Consider the following 23,707-nt stretch of genomic DNA (forward strand, 5'->3'; position numbering starts at 1 on the left):
GGATGCGGCCGGCGGATCGCTCCAAAAACCGCTCGGTGTGCACTGGGCCTAAGACAGTTGTGTGTTGGCTGGAGTCATGGTGGATTACTTGTAAGTCTGATTATTTTTAACTAGGGATAAAAAATAAAATGCAAATGTATGCAGTTTTTTTATGAAAACCTATTGCATGTGAAAATGTACTAATCCAACATCACAGCAGATCCATTTTCCATTCTCAAGCAGGTCCACTTCCCCGCTGCATACATCTCCATAACATGTCCTTTACAACTGCATCAACTTGGAAGTATTTGCGTCTCGTTTTTCACCTTGAAGTGGAGCTGAACTCTTGCACCGGAAAACATACAGAAATGCAGCCTATGTGTATTTAGAGAGTTTAGCCTGTCTATTCCCCCCTTATCTGTGACTAATCTCAAGTTGTAATTTGACCCCATCAGCTGTGTCACCTGATCGCCACAGCAGAGATCTCATTTGTAAACACAGGATGTTAACAATATGTCTGCTTCCATGAAAGCAGGAAGTAGGTACACTGCAGATTTATGGCAGGATTTGTATCAGCTGTAACAAAGAAATATTTTTTATTAAAGGTTATTATGCTATTGCTTATCTTCAAGAGCAGAGAGGAAGTTTCGCGTTCAGGTCCACTTCAATTTAACGGAAAGAGTTGCTGCGTAGCGGTAATGAGCTCTATTCTAGAACTGCAAAATCCTGGAACATATCACCTCTTATCAGGGAAACTCAATCACAGGAGGGGCCAAAATCTAAAACACAGTTTAAGTTTCAGGCCAAATTGTTTAGTAACATTTAACTGTTCTTGGAATAGTCTTAAATTGACAACGTTACAACCACAATTCTGAATTTGAACACACTGGTCAGAATGGCGGATGTTTTGGTGCAGAGAAGGAAAAACTCTCACCGCCACACTTGTAACATTTTTTCCCTTTTTTCATTTTTTCATTTCATTTTTTCATTAAAACAAAATCACAATCAGGGTGGTCTCTGCTCATAGTGATATTGATAAAGTTTTGGTGATATTGATAACTTTTTGGGTAAGGTTAAAGAGACACTGAAGCGAAAAAAAAAAAATGATGATATTATGATTTGTATGTGTAGTACAGCTAAGAAATAAAACATGAAGATCAGATACATCAGTGTAATTGTTTCCAGTACAGGAAGAGTTGAGAAACTCCAGTTGTTATCTCTATGCAAACAAGCCATTAAGCTCTCCGACTAAGTTAAGGCTCATACACACATCAGACCATAGTCTTTTGAAAATGAAAGATCACAGACCAATCTTACCACCCTTCCTGTAGTATAAGAGCCATACTCTACACAGTCTATTCTATGGAGCTGAACTCCACATCAGAAAAAAATCTTTGCAAGATTCTGCACACAAAGATGCTGTACAGACACAAAAGATCAGTATCTGCAAAAGATCTGTCCCTGCCAAAATTCCATTCCTGCAAATTGCAATGATAGTCTATGAGATCTGCAGACCATCATACACACATGATTTAACTGACATTCATCTGCAGATCAAGCAATCATCTGCAGATCTGAAAATCCATCCTGGTGGATCTGATCTGCAGATGGATGTCAGTTAAATCATGTGTGTATGATGATCTGCAGATCTCATAGACTATCATTGCAATTTGCAGGAATGGATTTTTGGCAGGAACAGATCTTTTGCAGATACTGATCTTTTGTGTCTGTGCAGCATCTTTGTGTGCAGCATCTTGCAAAGATTTCTGTCTGATGTGGAGTTCAGCTCCATAGAAAAGACTGTGTAGAGTATGGCTCTCCTACTACATGAAGGGTGGTAAGATTGGTCTGTGATCTTTCATTTTCAAAAGACTATGGTCTGATGTGTGTATGAGCCTTTAGTCGTGGAGAGGGCTGTTATCTGACTGTTTACTTTCTGGCAGAGGAGAGGTCATTACTTCAGACTGCTCTGAAAGAATCATTTTGAATGCTGAGTGTTGTGTAATCTGCACATATTATAGAATAATGCAATGTTAGAAAAAACACTATATACCTGAAAATAAAAGTATGAGAATATTTTCTTTGCTGCTAATCTTCTAGAAATTATTCATAGTACACAACCAATTCATTATATCATATATTTTTTTTCGCTTCAGTGTCTCTTTAAGCTGCTGCTACTTTTTTCTAACACCCACACAGAGATAAATACTCTTCAGTTGAAATACATCTATCTAGATTTAATACTCACCTGTTTGTTTACTGGCCAGAAGTCTGACACTATTTTCCAGGTCGGTAATTTACGCTTTAAACCACCACAGATCTTATTAGAGACAGCCAAGTGCATCTCAAGCTCTCGCGGGCCGTACAAAATGATGAAAGGGCTGTATGCGGACTATGACTCATATATATTTACGAGGGGACTGTATGCGGACTGTGGCCTATATATTATGACCAGGAGGAGTGCTGAGGACTGTGGCCTATATATTATGACCAGGAGGAGTGCTGAGGACTGTGGCCTATATATTATGACCAGGAGGAGTGCTGAGGACTGTGGGACGCATTTGTTTGTGCAAAGGTTTTATGGCTGTTTTATTGGCATGTGTGTGTTGGTTACGGGGCCAGGGATCATTGTACATCCACAATACTGCTGTATACGGGTTTTCCACGCATACGCATTGCGTCAATCAGGAAAAGCCGGCCGACACCAGGCCCGGGTGTCGCCGAGTGATGCTGAAAACCGGGGGGGCCGGCGGAGGCTGAAGGAGACGAGCCAGGAGGACGCAGCGGGACCTCGCCGCCTACCCGGAGCTGGAAGAAGCCCCAGGTAAGTGTATTCTTTTAAATTTGGGCACTCCTCGGAGTCCCTATAAATGTGCAGCGGTTCAAGGGGAGTCCACAGGGTGCAGTTCAAACAGTTGTACACTAAACAGTCCATCAGGTCAGCAATTGCAACGTTAGGGGGGATGTAATGGCCTGAAGGGAGTTCAGGAGGTTGACTGCAGAGGGGAAAAAGGAGGCTCTATGCCTCAAAGTTCTGGTGTAAATGGCCCGAAACCTGCAGCCTGAATGGAGCCGGCCCAGGGTGTGAGGGGTTGCTGGCAATCCTCAGTGTTCTAGATCGTAATTTGGAGTTGTGGAGGAATTCGAGTGAGGGGAGAGGTGGGTATAAGTGTAGCAGACCCCAGAGCATCTGTTAAACTCCCTCCACTGCCCCCCATTTCGTCTTAACACCAATTGGAATCATTGATCTGTTAAAAGCCCAATAGGGGGCACTGGAGGGAATTTGAAAGATGCTCTGGGGTTTGCTATGCTTAGTACAGTATAGCAAGTCCAGGACTGGGGATGGGGTTCGACGTGTGCCGGGGTTAAATAGGCTCAGGGGGGAGGATCTTGCGTCATATTTTATTTTTTATGTAACTTTTTAATGGGCAGATCAGATAATTTTTTTTGCCAGGGACCCTTATACAGCAATACTGCGGCTGCACAGCGATATCCGGCCAAAGCGCTGCCAGTGCTCATTTTCCATACTAATCTTACTGATTTCACCCACACAGGGACTCAGCCGCGGGGAGGGGGGCCAACTCCTCCCTACAGCTCCCAACTGTCCCTCTTTTGGAAGGACAGTCCCTCTTTGGGAACCCTGTCCCTCTTTCCTCCTCATTTGTCCCTTTCAGTACACATAGCTCCCAACTGTCCCTCTTTGGGAACCCAGCCCCCCTGCTCCTCCTCCTTCCTCATTTCCCTCTTTCATGACAGATCTATGTAAATATATGTATTTTTCTACTAAAAAAAAGTGTTTCATTGACTTTAAACTTGATTCCCATTAATTAAAGGAGTACTGTAATCCAAAAAAATTGAAAAAAAGATTTTAACTTCTCTGCGGCTTCCACCGACCCCCCGCTGACGTCCTGTTCCCGCGTCAGGACAAAACGATCCTTCGGTCACGCGCTGTGGCTCACTTCCGGTATTTGTGACTTTAATGTAGCAAGTCACTGCACCCACGCGGTCCTGGCCACACGCATCCTCACTCCCGCTGATGTCACTGGGAGCTTCCTGCGCAGGCAGGGGTACCCATTGTTTGCAAACCTGTACTGGGGAACCTATGGCTGGCTAACCTGTACTGGGGAACCTATGGCTGGCTAACCTATACTGGGGGCACCTATGGCTGGCTAACCTATACTGGGGGCACCTATGGCTGGCTAACCTATACTGGGGGCACCTATGGCTGGCTAACCTGTACTGGGGCACCTATGGCTAGCTAACCTGTACTGGGGCACCTATGGCTAGCTAACCTGTACTGGGGCACCTATGGCTGGCTAACCTGTACTGGGGCACCTATGGCTGGCTAACCTGTACTGGGGCACCTATGGCTGGCTAACCTGTACTGGGGCACCTATGGCTGGCTAACCTGTACTGGGGCACCTATGGCTGGCTAACCTGTACTGGGGCACCTATGGCTGGCTAACCTGTACTGGGGCACCTATGGCTGGCTAACCTGTACTGGGGCACCTATGGCTGGCTAACCTGTACTGGGGCACCTATGGCTGGCTAACCTGTACTGGGGCACCTATGGCTGGCTAACCTGTACTGGGGCACCTATGGCTGGCTAACCTGTACTGGGGCACCTATGGCTGGCTAACCTGTACTGGGGCACCTATGGCTGGCTAACCTGTACTGGGGCACCTATGGCTGGCTAACCTGTACTGGGGCACCTATGGCTGGCTAACCTGTACTGGGGCACCTATGGCTGGCTAACCTGTACTGGGGCACCTATGGCTGGCTAACCTGTACTGGGGCACCTATGGCTGGCTAACCTGTACTGGGGCACCTATGGCTGGCTAACCTGTACTGGGGCACCTATGGCTGGCTAACCTGTACTGGGGGCACCTATGGCTGGCTAACCTGTACTGGGGCACCTATGGCTGGCTAACCTGTACTGGGGCACCTATGGCTGGCTAACCTATACTGGGGACACCTATGGCTGGCTAACCTATACTGGGGACACCTATGGCTGGCTAACCTGTACTGGGGAACCTATGGCTGGCTAACCTATACTGGGGGCACCTATGGCTGGCTAACCTGTACTCGGGGCACCTATGGCTGGCTAACCTGTACTGGGGGCACCTATGGCTGGCTAACCTGTACTGGGGCACCTATGGCTGGCTAACCTGTACTGGGGCACCTATGGCTGGCTAACCTGTACTAGGGACACCTATGGCTGGCTAACCTATACTGGAGCACCTATGGCTGGCTAACCTGTACTGGGGGCACCTATGGCTGGCTAACCTATACTGGGGCACCTATGGCTGGCTAACCTGTACTGGGGCACCTATGGCTGGCTAACCTGTACTGGGGCACCTATGGCTGGCTAACCTGTACTGGGGCACCTATGGCTGGCTAACCTATACTGGGGACACCTATGGCTGGCTAACCTATACTGGGGGCACCTATGGCTGGCTAACCTGTACTCGGGGCACCTATGGCTGGCTAACCTGTACTGGGGGCACCTATGGCTGGCTAACCTGTACTGGGGCACCTATGGCTGGCTAACCTGTACTGGGGCACCTATGGCTGGCTAACCTGTACTAGGGACACCTATGGCTGGCTAACCTATACTGGAGCACCTATGGCTGGCTAACCTGTACTGGGGGCACCTATGGCTGGCTAACCTATACTGGGGCACCTATGGCTGGCTAACCTGTACTGGGGCACCTATGGCTGGCTAACCTGTACTGGGGCACCTATGGCTGGCTAACCTGTACTGGGGCACCTATGGCTGGCTAACCTGTACTGGGGCACCTATGGCTGGCTAACCTGTACTGGGGCACCTATGGCTGGCTAACCTGTACTGGGGCACCTATGGCTGGCTAACCTGTACTGGGGACACCTATGGCTGGCTAACCTGTACTGGGGACACCTATGGCTGGCTAACCTGTACTGGGGACACCTATGGCTGGCTAACCTATACTGGGGACACCTATGGCTGGCTAACCTGTACTGGGGCATCTATGGCTGGCTAACCTATACTGGGGACACCTATGGCTGGCTAACCTGTACTGGGGGCACCTATGGCTGGCTAACCTATACTGGCGACACCTATGGCTGGCTAACCTGTGCTGGGGCATCTATGGCTGGCTAACCTATACTGGGGACACCTATGGCTGGCTAACCTGTACTGGGGACACCTATGGCTGGCTAACCTGTACTGGGGGCACCTATGGCTGGCTAACCTATACTGGGGGCACCTATGGCTGGCTAACCTATACTGGGGGCACCTATGGCTGGCTAACCTGTACTGGGGCACCTATGGCTAGCTAACCTGTACTGGGGCACCTATGGCTAGCTAACCTGTACTGGGGCACCTATGGCTGGCTAACCTGTACTGGGGCACCTATGGCTGGCTAACCTGTACTGGGGCACCTATGGCTGGCTAACCTGTACTGGGGCACCTATGGCTGGCTAACCTGTACTGGGGCACCTATGGCTGGCTAACCTGTACTGGGGCACCTATGGCTGGCTAACCTGTACTGGGGCACCTATGGCTGGCTAACCTGTACTGGGGCACCTATGGCTGGCTAACCTGTACTGGGGCACCTATGGCTGGCTAACCTGTACTGGGGCACCTATGGCTGGCTAACCTGTACTGGGGCACCTATGGCTGGCTAACCTGTACTGGGGCACCTATGGCTGGCTAACCTGTACTGGGGCACCTATGGCTGGCTAACCTGTACTGGGGCACCTATGGCTGGCTAACCTGTACTGGGGCACCTATGGCTGGCTAACCTGTACTGGGGCACCTATGGCTGGCTAACCTGTACTGGGGCACCTATGGCTGGCTAACCTGTACTGGGGGCACCTATGGCTGGCTAACCTGTACTGGGGCACCTATGGCTGGCTAACCTGTACTGGGGCACCTATGGCTGGCTAACCTATACTGGGGACACCTATGGCTGGCTAACCTATACTGGGGACACCTATGGCTGGCTAACCTGTACTGGGGAACCTATGGCTGGCTAACCTATACTGGGGGCACCTATGGCTGGCTAACCTGTACTCGGGGCACCTATGGCTGGCTAACCTGTACTGGGGGCACCTATGGCTGGCTAACCTGTACTGGGGCACCTATGGCTGGCTAACCTGTACTGGGGCACCTATGGCTGGCTAACCTGTACTAGGGACACCTATGGCTGGCTAACCTATACTGGAGCACCTATGGCTGGCTAACCTGTACTGGGGGCACCTATGGCTGGCTAACCTATACTGGGGCACCTATGGCTGGCTAACCTGTACTGGGGCACCTATGGCTGGCTAACCTGTACTGGGGCACCTATGGCTGGCTAACCTGTACTGGGGCACCTATGGCTGGCTAACCTGTACTGGGGCACCTATGGCTGGCTAACCTGTACTGGGGCACCTATGGCTGGCTAACCTGTACTGGGGACACCTATGGCTGGCTAACCTGTACTGGGGACACCTATGGCTGGCTAACCTGTACTGGGGACACCTATGGCTGGCTAACCTATACTGGGGACACCTATGGCTGGCTAACCTGTACTGGGGCATCTATGGCTGGCTAACCTATACTGGGGACACCTATGGCTGGCTAACCTGTACTGGGGGCACCTATGGCTGGCTAACCTATACTGGCGACACCTATGGCTGGCTAACCTGTGCTGGGGCATCTATGGCTGGCTAACCTATACTGGGGACACCTATGGCTGGCTAACCTGTACTGGGGACACCTATGGCTGGCTAACCTGTACTGGGGCACCTATGGCTGGCTAACCTATACTGGGGACACCTATGGCTGGCTAACCTGTACTGGGGACACCTGTGGCTGGCTAACCTGTACTGGGGACACCTATGGCTGGCTAACCTGTACTGGGGTGCACCTATGGCTGGCTAACCTATAATGGGGGCACCTATGGCTGGCTAACCTATACTGGGGACACCTATGGCTGGCGAACCTATACTGGGGGCACCTATGGCTGGCTAACCTATACTGGGGCAGCTATGGCTGGCTAACCTGTACTGGGGCACCTATGGCTGGCTAACCTGTACTGGGGCACCTATGGCTGGCTAACCTGTACTGGGGCACCTATGGCTGGCTAACCTGTACTGGGGCACCTATGGCTGGCTAACCTGTACTGGGGCACCTATGGCTGGCTAACCTGTACTAGGGCACCTATGGCTGGCTAACCTGTACTAGGGCACCTATGGCTGGCTAACCTGTACTGGGGAACCTATGGCTGGCTAACCTATACTGGGGCACCTATGGCTGGCTAACCTGTACTGGGGGCACCTATGGCTGGCTAACCTGTACTGGGGAACCTATGGCTGGCTAACCTGTACTGGGGCACCTATGGCTGGCTAACCTATACTGGGGGCACCTATGGCTGGCGAACCTATACTGGGGGCACCTATGGCTGGCTAACCTATACTGGGGCAGCTATGGCTGGCTAACCTGTACTGGGGCACCTATGGCTGGCTAACCTGTACTGGGGCACCTATGGCTGGCTAACCTGTACTGGGGCACCTATGGCTGGCTAACCTGTACTGGGGCACCTATGGCTGGCTAACCTGTACTGGGGGCACCTATGGCTGGCTAACCTATACTGGGGACACCTATGGCTGGCTAACCTGTGCTGGGGCATCTATGGCTGGCTAACCTATACTGGGGACACCTATGGCTGGCTAACCTGTACTGGGGGCACCTATGGCTGGCTAACCTATACTGGGGACACCTATGGCTGGCTAACCTGTACTGGGGCATCTATGGCTGGCTAACCTATACTGGGGACACCTATGGCTGGCTAACCTGTACTGGGGACACCTATGGCTGGCTAACCTGTACTGGGGCACCTATGGCTGGCTAACCTATACTGGGGACACCTATGGCTGGCTAACCTGTACTGGGGACACCTATGGCTGGCTAACCTGTACTGGGGTGCACCTATGGCTGGCTAACCTATAATGGGGGCACCTATGGCAGGCTAACCTATACTGGGGACATCTATGGCTGGCTAACCTGTACTGGGGAACCTATGGCTGGCTAACCTGTACTGGGGCACCTATGGCTGGCTAACCTGTACTGGGGGCACCTGTAGCTGGCTAAGCTGTACTGGGGCATCTATGGCTGGCTAACCTATACTGGGGCACCTATGGCTGGCTAACCTGTACTGGGGCACCTATGGCTGGCTAACCTATACTGGGGACACCTATGGCTGGCTAACCTGTACTGGGGACACCTATGGCTGGCTAACCTATAATGGGGGCACCTATGGCTGGCTAACCTATACTGGGGACACCTATGGCTGGCTAACCTGTACTGGGGCACCTATGGCTGGCTAACCTGTACTGGGGCACCTATGGCTGGCTAACCTGTACTGGGGCACCTATGGCTGGCTAACCTGTACTAGTGCACCTATGGCTGGCTAACCTGTACTAGGGCACCTATGGCTGGCTAACCTGTACTGGGGAACCTATGGCTGGCTAACCTATACTGGGGCACCTATGGCTGGCTAACCTGTACTGGGGGCACCTATGGCTGGCTAACCTGTACTGGGGAACCTATGGCTGGCTAACCTGTACTGGGGAACCTATGGCTGGCTAACCTATACTGGGGGCACCTGTGGCTGGTTAACCTATACTGGGGGCACCTATGGCTGGCTAACCTGTACTGGGGACACCTATGGCTGGCTAACCTATACTGGGGCACCTATGGCTGGCTAACCTATACTGGGGACACCTATGGCTGGCTAACCTGTACTGGGGAACCTATGGCTGGCTAACCTATACTGGGGCACCTATGGCTGGCTAACCTGTACTAGGGCACCTATGGCTGGCTAACCTGTACTGGGGAACCTATGGCTGGCTAACCTGTACTGGGGGCACCTATGGCTGGCTAACCTGTACTGGGGGCACCTATGGCTGGCTAACCTGTACTGGGGGCACCTATGGCTGGCTAACCTGTACTGGGGGCACCTATGGCTGGCTAACCTATACTGGGGGCACCTATGGCTGGCGAACCTATACTGGGGGCACCTATGGCTGGCTAACCTATACTGGGGCAGCTATGGCTGGCTAACCTGTACTGGGGCACCTATGGCTGGCTAACCTGTACTGGGGCACCTATGGCTGGCTAACCTGTACTGGGGCACCTATGGCTGGCTAACCTGTACTGGGGCACCTATGGCTGGCTAACCTGTACTGGGGCACCTATGGCTGGCTAACCTGTACTGGGGGCACCTATGGCTGGCTAACCTATACTGGGGACACCTATGGCTGGCTAACCTGTGCTGGGGCATCTATGGCTGGCTAACCTATACTGGGGACACCTATGGCTGGCTAACCTGTACTGGGGGCACCTATGGCTGGCTAACCTATACTGGGGACACCTATGGCTGGCTAACCTGTACTGGGGCATCTATGGCTGGCTAACCTATACTGGGGACACCTATGGCTGGCTAACCTGTACTGGGGACACCTATGGCTGGCTAACCTGTACTGGGGCACCTATGGCTGGCTAACCTATACTGGGGACACCTATGGCTGGCTAACCTGTACTGGGGACACCTATGGCTGGCTAACCTGTACTGGGGTGCACCCATGGCTGGCTAACCTATAATGGGGGCACCTATGGCAGGCTAACCTATACTGGGGACATCTATGGCTGGCTAACCTGTACTGGGGAACCTATGGCTGGCTAACCTGTACTGGGGCACCTATGGCTGGCTAACCTGTACTGGGGGCACCTGTAGCTGGCTAAGCTGTACTGGGGCATCTATGGCTGGCTAACCTATACTGGGGCACCTATGGCTGGCTAACCTATACTGGGGCACCTATGGCTGGCTAACCTATACTGGGGACACCTATGGCTGGCTAACCTATACTGGGGCACCTACTGTATGGCTGGCTAACCTGTACTGGGGCACCTGTAGCTGGCCAACCTATACTGGAGAAACCTCAGCGTATACTTAGGTCAATCATTTCCCCCCAAATTTTTTAGGGTAAAAGTTGGGGGGGGTCAATATAGAGTGTGTGTGTGTGTGTGTGTGTGTATCTCAACCGGTCCTGTCCAATGCATGTACCAATCAACCTGATTTTTCCAACACATCCAATCAGATGTTTATTGAAAAAATTTGAATAATCTTTTTTTGACCTAAGAAGAAAGATTATTTTCAATTTCTTCTCTATTCAATCATTTTGGTCGAATAAGCAGGAAAATCGAATTTGATTTTACCATGTATGGACACCCTTAGAAGGTCTATCAGGTTTTTATGGCCGTCAGGGCCCCTGTGCTAGAAAGCTCCCCTTGATTGCCTTTCTCAATGCCTTGTAGTTGTTCCCAGACACTGGCTAACAGGTTACCCTGTAATATGTATACCTTACAAGGTGATCATGTCGGGACCAGTAGTTGTATAGACCGTGAGAATTTATCGCAGGACATGTATTGCAAAGAAATGCTGGGAAATGTAGTTCAGCAACAGGACATTCATTGCAATTCTTCATTACTAGCATGAGTCCCCTCCATAACGATTGCGGCGGTGGCTGGCGGTGATGGCTGGCAGCTGCATCAGTGGGCGGGACTTACGTCCTCCAGTGTTCCGGCGAGTTGACGCTGTTCGTGCAGCTAGTCTGGTCTAGTGAACACCAGAGCAGCGGCACGCACAGCGTCAACTCGCCGGAACACTGGAGGAGGTAAGTCCCGCCCACTGATGCCGCTGCCAGCCACCGCCGCCGAAATCGTTATGGAGGTGAGAGCCAGGGAGGGGAGCCCCAAGGTGAGGGAAGGGGGGGGGGGGGGGAGAAGTCCGCCCTTCCCCGCTGCTCTGCCCAATGCTCCTCTCCGCTGTGCTGCTCCCCTCCAGGGTGCTAGGGTGGACGGCGTCCACGCTCCAAAAAAAGTGAGTGGACGTCGTCCCCCCACGTTCACGCAGGACTCGACCCCTGCATGAAGGGACTTGTAGTCAATTAGTAATAGGGCATGCTGGGACTTGTAGTTAGTCTGTACACAGTGAAAGGGCATGCTGAGACTTGTAGTTAGTCTGTACACAGTGATGGGGCATGCTGAGACTTGTAGCTAGTCTATACACAGTGAAAGGGCATGCTGAGACTTGTAGCTAGTCTATACACAGTGATAGGGCATGCTGGGACATGTAGTTAGTCTATACACAGTGATAGGGCATGCTGGGACTTGTAGTTAGTCTGTACATAGTAATGGGGCATGCTGGGACTTGTAGTTAGCCTGTAGACAGTGTGAGATGAGTGGAGTGAAGATTGTGTGGGGGGGTTGAAGATTTTGGGGGGTGGTGTGAAGATGAGGGAGGGGTGTTAACATTTGGGGTGTACATTGGGGGGGAATGTGAAGATTGTGGGGGGCTGTATGATTTCTGGCTTAGCCCTGGCTCCATTCTCAGTCATTTCCCAGCAAAGTGAAAATGAAGAGATATCAGTGAAATCAGAAACTTCCTCAGCTTGTCCATACTCCTCCTAAACACTCTTAAAAAGTTCCGCAGTTAACCCCTGAAGAGCCCTCATACTTCCCCTCCAGCCAGTTTAACTCGCGAGCAATTTTCCTGCTCCAAATTCTTCCACGAGAGCCGAGCATCTCTGGCAAACAAGTCCCCCCCTCCCCCCTCCTCCGTTTATATTAAAAACTTAAAAGTGTCACCATATATGGGGCTGAGGACGTCTTCCTGCCTGCCTGGGGCGAATGCCTCCGTCACTGGGACCCGGTTCTCCTCCACAGCAGCATATTTAACGTAATGGATCTGTGGATGTTTTATTGCGCTCGCAGACAGGCGCAGGGACGAGATGCGCACGTCGCGCTGCCAATACCATATTAAGATCTTTTCATAGGGAGATTTTCCGAAGCGCGGCGAGGAATCCCAGCGCCTCCGTTTATACAGCGTTCCATTTTTATGTCCTCGCCGGGGAAGGCGTTACGGCGGCCGTCTCCTAAATCACGAGATTCCTCCGCTCACGGGAGTCTGTGTGCGCTGCGCATGGTGCGCCAGTCTGCGGAGCGAACGTCTGCTCACCAGAATAGAAGGCACACCGTGCCAAGCAGCAGCCACACGGCAATAAAATCCCAAACACATAACAAATTATCTCACCAGGGTCCATATGCAATTAACTTTTTCTCCAAGGAGATATTTTTTAACTTGTCAATAAAATGCCTTTTAAACAGCAAAAACAACAAATAACATTTGTAAAGTGCTTTTCTCCCGTAGGACTCAAAGCTCAGACCAGTAATTGGTTGATTGGTGAATTGTGGTACAGAGGAAATATCCTACAAGTCTGCAAATGCCAGGCTAAGCAGGTGGCTTTTCAGTCTGGATTTAAATGACTCCAAGGATGGGGCTGTCTTTACTGGGTGTGGTAGGGAGTTCCGATGGGTAGGGGCAGCATGACAAAAGCTCTGGCTCCAAAGGTTTGAGGTGCACTCTGGGAGTTACCAAGTTTATGGAACCTGCTGAGATCTGAGGTTGTGAGCAGGGCTGTGGAGTCGGCACAAAAATCACTGACTCCAACTCCGACTCAAGGCACCCAAAATGTCTCCGACTCCAACTCCTTAGTCTAATACTTAACAGGGCTGTGGATTTTGTACAAAAATCATCCGACTCTTGACTCCCGACTCAGACTCCTCAGTTCATGAAATCACCGACTCCAGGTACCCCAAATTGCTCCGACTCCACAGCCTTGGTTGTGAGAGGTGTGGTGCAGTTTCAGCAAGTCCTTCATGTATCCAGGGCCCAAATAGTGCAAGGATGTTAAGCTGGCCACTAACGGTCCAATTTCTAGCGAAAAATCGTTCGAGCAATCAGAAATTCTGATCGGATTGGTTGTAAATAATCTCAGTTGATGGGCACAAATCGATAATGAACAATTATAAAAACAATCGTCCGATTGAATTTTCGTCGAACCAAAATTTGGATTTTATTGTTGGTTGTGATAGATAGGAAGCAATGATTGGTTAGTTGATGGTGTAGTGAACGATTTTTCGTCCAATCAGAATTTCTGATCGCTCGAATGATTGTTCGCTAGAAATTGGACAGTTAGTGGCCACCTTAAAGGTCAACAGTCCAATCTTGTAGATTATTCTTCATTTTACTGGTAGCCAGTGCAGTGAGCGAAGGATCGGTGTAATGTGACAGTGGTAAGGCTGGCAAGCAAGAAAATACTAAAAACAATTTTGATAGCACTGCTTCACCTAGTTTTTTTGTACTTTTTTTGTTGAAAAGTTCTGGAAAGTGATTTTTAATCGAAGATGAAAAATTATCTTCCATGTGAAACAACGTATTGCACTAGGGCCCTGGGTCCTCATTCAGTTCACGCTTTCTCGTAGGAGATACTTTTTCCATCTTCTCTATAAAATATCTTTTTCAGCCCTCTGCAACTGAAAGGCCTTTCAGAATTATTCTGATTATTATCTTGCTTGCTGTTGGTTTAAAAGCATTTTATTGATAAGGGGCTTGATTCACTGAAGCGTGATAACAGCTATCACCGCACTTATCACGCGCTCTACCGCTCACAAAAGTTTACACGCGAAAAGCATTATTCCACTTGATAAACAAAGGTTATGGCGCGATCAGGTGCGCTTTTCACGTGATCACGCGCTAACGTTCATTTATCGGGCTTGATTCACTAAACCGTGATAGGACAAATATCACACCTTATCAAAGTTATCACACGTTATCAAAGTTATCACACGTTATCAAAGTTATCACACGTTATCAGAGATATCACACCTTATCAGAGATATCACACCTTATCAAAGATCACACCTTATCAAAGATAGCACACCTTATCAAAGATAGCACACCTTATCAAAGATAGCACACCTTATCAAAGATAGCACACCTTATCAAATATATCACACCTTATCAAAGATAGCACACCTTATCAGAGATATCACACCTTATCAGAGATATCACACCTTATCAAAGATATCACACCTTATCAAAGATAGCACACCTTGTCAAAGTCATCACACCTTGTCAAAGTTATCACACCTTATCAAAGATATCACACCTTATCAAAGATATCACACCTTATCAAAGATAGCACACCTTATCAAAGATAGCACACCTTATCAAAGATAGCACACCTTATCAAAGATAGCACACCTTATCAAAGATAGCACACGTTATCAAAGTTATCACACGTTATCAAAGTTATCACACGTTATCAAGAAAATATATCACACGTTATCAAAGTTACCACACCTTATCAAAGACATCACACCTTATCAAAGATATCACACCTTATCAGAGATATCACACCTTATCAGAGATATCACACCTTATCAAAGATCACACCTTATCAAAGATAGCACACCTTATCAAAGATAGCACACCTTATCAAAGATAGCACACCTTATCAAAGATAGCACACCTTATCAAATATATCACACCTTATCAAAGATAGCACACCTTATCAGAGATATCACACCTTATCAGAGATATCACACCTTATCAAAGATATCACACCTTATCAAAGATATCACACCTTATCAAAGATAGCACACCTTGTCAAAGTCATCACACCTTGTCAAAGTTATCACACCTTATCAAAGATATCACACCTTATCAAAGATAGCACACCTTATCAAAGATAGCACACCTTATCAAAGATAGCACACCTTATCAAAGATAGCACACCTTATCAAAGATAGCACACCTTATCAAAGATAGCACACCTTATCAAAGATAGCACACCTTATCAAAGATAGCACACCTTATCAAAGATAGCACACCTTATCAAAGATAGCACACCTTATCAAAGATATCACACCTTATCAAAGATAGCACACCTTGTCAAAGTCATCACACCTTGTCAAAGTCATCACACCTTGTCAAAGTTATCACACCTTATCAAAGATATCATGCCATATCAAAGATATCACACCTTATCAAAGATAGCACACCTTATCAAAGATAGCACACCTGGGGCTTGATTCACAAAGCGGTGCTAACCCAGTTAGAGACTTTAGGCATGATAACCATTGCACCACTCTGGTGAAAAGCCAGTTTAGGTGTGATAAGTTTAGGCATGCTAAGTTTAGGTGTGATAAGTTTAGGCATGCTAAGTTTAGATAAGTTTAGATCGCTTGCAAAGTCCCGCACGCAAAGCAGCACCATTAAACTTTATACGAAGTGCACCAGACTTTGCTAGCGTAAAACTTTTGATCAGCTGTGCACTGCGGTGCTAACGCAGTTGGCGCTTAAACTTATCATGCCTAAACTTATCACACCTAAACTTATCATGCCTAAACTGAGTTTAGGCATGATAAAGGGCTTTTCACCAGGGTGCTAACTGTTAGCACCGCTTTGTGAATCAGGCCCCTTGTCAAAGTTATCACACCTTATCAAAGATATCACACCTTATCAAAGATAGCACACCTTGTCAAAGTTATCACACCTTATCAAAGATATCACACCTTATCAAAGATAGCACACCTTATCAAAGATAGCACACCTTATCAAAGATAGCACACCTTGTCAAAGTTATCACACCTTGTCAAAGTTATCACACCTTGTCAAAGATATCACACCTTATCAGATATCACACCTTATCAAAGATCACACCTTATCAAAGATATCACGCCTTATCACAGATATCACACCTTATCAGAGATATCACGCCTTATCAAAGATATCACACCTTATCAAAGATATCACACCTTATCAAAGATATCACACCTTATCAGAGATATCACACCTTATCAGAGATATCACACCTTATCAAAGATCACACCTTATCAAAGATAGCACACCTTATCAGAGATATCACACCTTATCAAAGATATCACACCTTATCAAAGATATCACACCTTATCAGAGATATCACACCTTCTCAAAGATACCACATCTTATCAAAGCTATCACGCCTTCTCAAAGATATCACGCCTTATCAAAGATATCACGCCTTATCAAAGATATCACGCCTTATCAAAGTTATCACACCTTATCAAAGTTATCACACCTTATCAAAGTTATCACACGTTGGGCTTGATTCACTAAACCGTGATAACTCCTATCACGGCCACGCGCGTCTACACGTGCAATCGCAATGGCCCACGATTGCACAAGAAAATTTGCAATTGCACGAGAAATTTTTCGAGCACGCAAAAGCGCGCGTGATACGAGTTAACACGATTTCGTGAATCAAGCCCATTATCAAAGTTAACACTCCTTATCAGAGTAGCAGAGCGAGCGCTACAAACTTATGCCTGCTAATTGGCAATGGCACTCGCCCTGCCCTGAGCCTCTGCGGGTTTGTAGCGCTTGCTATGCTACTCTGATAAGGCGTGTTAACTTTGATAACGTGTGATATTTGTCTTATCACATTTTAGTGAATCAAGCCTGATAAACCAATGTTTGCGCGATCACGTCCGCGTTTCACGTGATCGCACCATAACCTTTGTTTATCACGTGAACTAATGCTGTTCGCGTGTAAACTTTTGCGAGCGGCAGAACGCGTGATAAGTGCTGTGATAGCGGTTATCATGCTTTAGTGAGTGTGAAAATATCAGCTAGGAGAAATCTCAGCAGGACACGATAATCGCACACGGGCCCATTTTGCGCTCTTTTTCGACTCCTCTTCAAAATAACGTTTCAGCATTTTCCAGACGAAAAAAAAACAAAAACCTCAAAATAAGTTGTTCCTCAACCACCCAACTGCAGTATTCATCTTGTCATTTTCTGTAGCTTTTGCTTGTTGGGAACAGACGAGATGAAGAAAAGATAATTTAATGCGTTTTCTCATAAGAGAATCTGTCACACCTGATCAGTAAAATGCATTTAAAGTGGAGCTGAACTCTTGCACAGGACAGAAGGAAAACAGAGAGAAATGCACCCTGTATGTATTTAGAGAGCCGGTCTAGTTCCCCCTCATCTCTGACTAAATCACAAGTGTAATTTGATCTCTCAGCAGCGCTGTATGTTTTGGGGTACAGTGTCAGCGCTGTATTGATTGGGGTACACAGTGTCAGCGCTGTATTGATTGGGGTACACAGTGTCAGCGCTGTATTGATTGGGGTACACAGTGTCAGCACTGTATGGTTTGGGGTACACAGTCTCAGCGCTGTACGGTTTGGGGTACACAGTGTCAGCGCAGTACGGTTTGGGGTACACAGTCTCAGCGCTGTACGGTTTGGGGTACACAGTGTCAGCGCTGTATAGTTTGGGGTACACAGTGTCAGCACTGTACGGTTTGGGGTACACAGTGTCAGCGCTGTATGGTTTGGTGTACACAGTGTCAGCGCTGTATAGATTGGGGTACACAGTGTCAGCACTGTATGGATTGGTGTACACAGTGTCAGCACTGTATGGTTTGGGGTACACAGTGTCAGGACTGTATCGTTTGGGGTACACAGTGTCAGCACTGTATGAATTGGGGTACACAGTGTCAGCGCTGTATAGATTGGGGTACACAGTGTCAGCGCTGTATGGTTTGGGGTACACAGTGTCAGCGCTGTATGGTTTGGGGTACACAGCGTCAGCGCTGTATGGATTGGGGTACACAGTGTCAGCGCTGTATGGTTTGGGGTACACAGTGTCAGCGCTGTATGGATTGGGGTACACAGTGTCAGCGCTGTATAGATTGGGGTACACAGTGTCAGCGCTGTATAGATTGGGGTACACAGTGTCAGCGCTGTATGGTTTGGGGTACACCGTGTCAGCGCTGTATGGTTTGGGGTACACCGTGTCAGCGCTGTATGGTTTGGGGTACACAGCGTCAGCGCTGTATGGTTTGGGGTACACAGTGTCAGCGCTGTATGGTTTGGAGTACACAAACCTCAGGCCGGACATACAGCAGAATAAGGCATTTTAATCCACCAATGATAGGCCGGGATATATTCGGTAGTCCGAGGCGGCCACACGGGGGCCAGGCTGGCCTCAGATCCCCTCCAAAGCTGTTTAGGTGAATAGAGCATAATATAAACTGTCAGTGACTGGCCACCTCTCAGAGAAGTGTTATTGTATGCTGCCAGTATACCATGCCCCCCTCCTCCCTGGCTATATTGGAACACTCCGTGTATCTCGTCCATTATGAGGCATCACTGTCTCAGGGGGTCACTGCGACCCAGCGACCATTCCTGGCAGGATGTCCTCCATTTATAAGCCACTTTTAAAGCTGTCACTAAACTCAATCTCAATTTTTCTTAAAGGGGAACTGAAGTAAGAGGTATACGGAGGCTGCCATATTTATTTCCTTTTAATCAATACCAGTTTCCTGGCAGCCCTGCTGGTCTGTTTCTCTCCAGTAGTATCTGAATAACACCAGAAACAAGCATGCAGCGAGTCTTGTCAGATCTGACTTTAGACAAGACAAAACAAATAACACTTATATAGCGCTTTTCTCCTGGCGGACTCAAAGCGCCAGAGCAGCAGCCACTAGGGCGCGCTCTATAGGCAGTAGCAGTGTTAGGGAGACTTGCCTAAGGTCTTCTGCTGAATAGGTGCTGGCTTACTGAACAGGCAGAGCCGAGATTCGAACCCTGGTCTCCCGTGTCAGAGGCAGAGCCCTTAACCATTACACCATCCAGCCTTTAAAGTCTGAAACACCTGATCTGCTGCATGCTTGTTCAGGGGCTATGGCTAATAGTATCAGAGGCAAAGGATCAGCAGGACAGCCAGGAAACTGGTATTGCTTAAAAGGAAATAAACATGGCAGCCTCCATATAACTCTCTCTTCAGTTTCCCTTTAAAGAAGAACTGTAGTGAAAATAACAATGCGTAAACATTTTTTTTTTTTAGATTAGTCAGTGTTTCCCCATTGTAAATTGATCGGGTTCAGCTATTTCCGCCTTACCCAAACTAAGAGCTGCTAGGGCATCTGCGCAGGATCGTGAAAGGTAAATATTTACCTTGCCGAACTTCGGGGAGGGGGGGGAACGTTTGAACGGAGGGATAGAGGAGGACGGGGGAAGCCTTGTTAGGATCCAGGGGCTTCCACCTCCCGAGGTAAGAATCCCGAAAAGTTTTTTTTTTTCAGCTACAGATTTTGTTTAAACCATGCGCCACTTGCCAATAACGCCGGGCAGCGGAACTATCCGCAATATGTGCTGAAACCACCATGGGTCTGAGATGGGGAAGGGCTCCTGTCCCCCCGGAACAAGGATACCCAGCATGGGTGGGAGAGGGAGGAGCTTCAATACCTCACTTTGGAAAGTACCCTACATTGCTGAAAGGTGTGTGTTTCCTATTGCCCAGTGGGAGGAGGGGACGGGGAGTGCCAAGTGGCATCAGGTGGCATCCTTTTCCCTGGTCAAGTTGGCTGTATACAAGGATAAAGCCTGGTACACACTTTCAGTTATAATTGGCCAATCACTGACTCATTTTTCCACCTCCATGTAGTATGAGAGCTTACCTACACAGTCTGCTCATAGTATCTGCTGGCCCTCCTACTGCATAGAGGTGGTAAAATTGGTCAATTATTGTCCAATCAAAATTGAAAGTGTGTACTAGGCTTAAAGTGAACCTCCGGACTAAAAATCTACTCAGCAGAACTGAAAAGGCTTGGTGTTTCTTTAACAGTTTCACAACATCAGAACTTTGTTTTTCTTACCAAAGCACTATTTTTAGCTGCATTTTTAGCTAAGCTCCACCCATCAAAGAAAACTGCCCAGGCTTTTTTCCCCTGATGCGGTGTAAAGCATGATGGGATTTCCTATGTTGTTATTCACGTTGCATAGCAACTGGGAGGGGTGATCAGCACACAGGACAGTTGGAACTGTGTCTCATGCTCCCTGTCACCTCCTTTCAACCAAAAAGATGGCTGCCCTCATGAAATCACAAACATTTCTCTGCTCTTTTAGAACAGTGTGGGTAAGAGATTATATTACTTATCTATTTTAATTAACATAACTAATGTAACTTAATGACAGTATGTTTGTTTAGGCTGAAGTTCCTCTTTTAAGTGTCTTGTTGGGATATTAAAGAGAACCATACCAGGTCCCAGACTGGGGGGCAATCCCCCAAATCCAGATCTGACCACACATTGCTGCTGACATTTCTTCTGCCACCTTGGATTTGAGGGGGGGGGGGGGGGGGAGGTGTTAATCTGCATTATTGTTTCTAACCCGAATTGTCCATATTGACAGTTAGGATCAGAAACGAAGATGGTGGCATCTGGGCCAAGCATGCGTGGTGGGAGAGCAGTATATGAACTGTAGTAAAGTACATACAGTAAGTATACATAAGTAGAGACCCCCTCGGTGACATATGGAGGGTCTGTGGTGGTGTAAAGCAGTGTTTCTCAGCATTTTTTTGGTATGTACCCCTTTTAAAACCTTGTAGTCACCAAGTTCCTCCTAGCATAGTAAACATTATCACAAGTATCCCTTGAAAAATATATATTAAATCATAATATATGATAATTGGTTCTAAACCATATCCAAGCATTTACTATTTCTAAAGCTAAAACACTAATTTTTAAATACAATTTATCATTTTCTAAAACCCTAAATTTGTTATTTTTCATTCATTATATCAAGCCTGAGTACCCCCTGGAACCATCAGAAGTACCCCCGGTGTACGCGTACCACACATTGAGAAACTAGGGTGTAAAGGATCGGCTGCAGTTCCCTCTTCTAGCAGCCAGGTTCTGTGATGGCCATACTGGAGGAGACCCCGATCCAATCCCAGGACTGGGCTTTCAGCCAGGGCATTGAGGCCAATAGGTGGCTTTGTTGGCAATCAGAGGCTTTGTGGTCCTGTGAAATCCCACCGATGGGTTATGAAAAATGGTCGAAGTGCAGATGTCTCCAGAGAACCTGGTGCCCAGGCAGGGAGGTGGCCCGTCACTTCTGAGGGTTCCGCGCTTGGGGTTTTCCCTCCGTACAGAGTGATGGAACGCTTACCTCAGGGTGATGGTGTAAATACCGGCATCCTCCTCTGTCGTATCCCTCAGGATCAGCGTGAAGACGTCCTCATTCTGCAGAACCTCGCAGTCGACCAGTGTCTGACCGTCTTTCAGCCACAGAACCTCAGGGAACGGGTCCCCCGCAATGGCACAAGAAATCAGGACATTCTGCCCCGGGGTCAACGTCATGGGCTTCGGCTTACTAATGAACCACGGCTGAGTCCCCTCCTGCGGCTCTGAAACAACCACAAACAACAGCATTACTCCCATTGTGAGGAGCAGGAGAAGTACCTTCTGACCAACAACTATGGAGTAGAACGATCCAGTCAATCAGTGTCTCCTGTCACTATTCTTCAATATTCTGACTGTCGAAATTGTGGAAAGGGAGGGGGATTGGTTAATCAGTTTTACCACAGACAGCATTTACACCAGCCTAAAACATTTCAAATGTTGGGAGTAAGACATCGTATCATTGTTGCCGCACGTTCTCGCTAAGCATTCGTGCATCGTCAATAATGGACAGAGTGGATGTTGGAACTGAATCAGAATACACACACAATGTGTGTGTGTGTGTGTGTGTGTGTGTGTGTGTGTGTGTGTGTGTGTGTGTGTGTGTGTGTGTGTGTGTGTGTGCGCGCGCGCGTGTGCGCGTGTGTGAGTGTGTGTATACTCGAATACAAGTCGACCTCGTGTATAAGTCGACTCCAATATTCAACCCTCTTAAGCTGGAATTTTTTATTGACTCAAGTATAAGTCTACCGAACAAAGTTAATGGCTGCACTTGGGGCTCAGGAGGGGTTAATGACTGCACTGCATACAGTATTGTATTATTTTATATTAACCTCTCCTGTCCCTTATGTGCAGCCAATACCTCCTCCAGGCCCCCAAGTGCTGCAATTATTCACTCCCTTTTATGCAGCTAGATTCCCCCCCCCCCCCTTTCCTTGGTAATTGTTGTGGCCAGGACTTTCACACCTGTGCTTTCTTGGCATTTTCTTTATCAGGAAAGTGTCACCTACCAGTGGGGTAATTGCTGTAAATGGGAATGTAACTATTAGTACACACATAACTCAGTGTGCTTAGTGTTGCCTGTGACTCGTGTATAAGTCCACCCCTATACTTTTACGAAGAGAATCAGACCTAAATTTCTAGACTTGTACTCGAGTATATACAGTGTGTATATATATATATATATATATATATATATATATATATATATATACATATATATACATATATATATATATATATATATATATATATATATATATATATATATATATATATATATATATATATATATATATATATATATATATATATATATATATATATACACACACACACACACACACACACACACACACACACACACACATATATATATATATATATATATATATATATACACACACACACACACACACATATACACTAGCTGATTGCCCGGCATTGCACGGGTATGTATTTGGCTGGTGTTGGCTCCGCCCACTTTTTTTTAACCCTAACACCCAATTACTCAATGACCAAGTTTGTGAGCTTTGCGGTCTTTGGCATCAATAATTTGCATTGAAATGAAAAACATCTGATTGGCTGTTTGTGGCTCCACCCACATTTCTGAATTTGAACCCCAGTCACCCAATGACCAACTGTACCAGGTTTGAGGCCTGTGCCACTAACATTGCAAGAATGGCAGCAATTAAATATTCCCCTTGAGAAGCGATAGGTGAAGTTTGATTCACTTTTGTAGGCTCCACCCACTTTTCTGAATATTAATCCCAGTCACCCAGTGACCAACTGTGCAAAGTTTGAGAACCCTACCATTAACAGTGTAAGAATGGCTGCAGTTTATATT

At 47.7% G+C, this 23,707-nt stretch overlaps 1 protein-coding gene across 4 annotated transcripts in view; it reads right to left on the reverse strand.

Moving 5' to 3' along the window:
- MYLK (myosin light chain kinase) overlaps window positions 1-23,707 on the reverse strand; it is a 281,451-nt gene that overhangs the window by 113,492 nt on the left and 144,252 nt on the right. For all 4 annotated transcript variants that reach the window (XM_068246221.1, XM_068246222.1, XM_068246220.1 and 1 more), the window contains one exon: window positions 21,851-22,088. In XM_068246221.1, the coding sequence (XP_068102322.1) occupies window positions 21,851-22,088 (238 nt within the window). The remainder of the gene's footprint in view (window positions 1-21,850; window positions 22,089-23,707) is intronic.

This window comes from Hyperolius riggenbachi, chromosome 7 (assembly GCF_040937935.1).
Source record: "Hyperolius riggenbachi isolate aHypRig1 chromosome 7, aHypRig1.pri, whole genome shotgun sequence".
NCBI lineage: Eukaryota > Metazoa > Chordata > Amphibia > Anura > Hyperoliidae > Hyperolius > Hyperolius riggenbachi.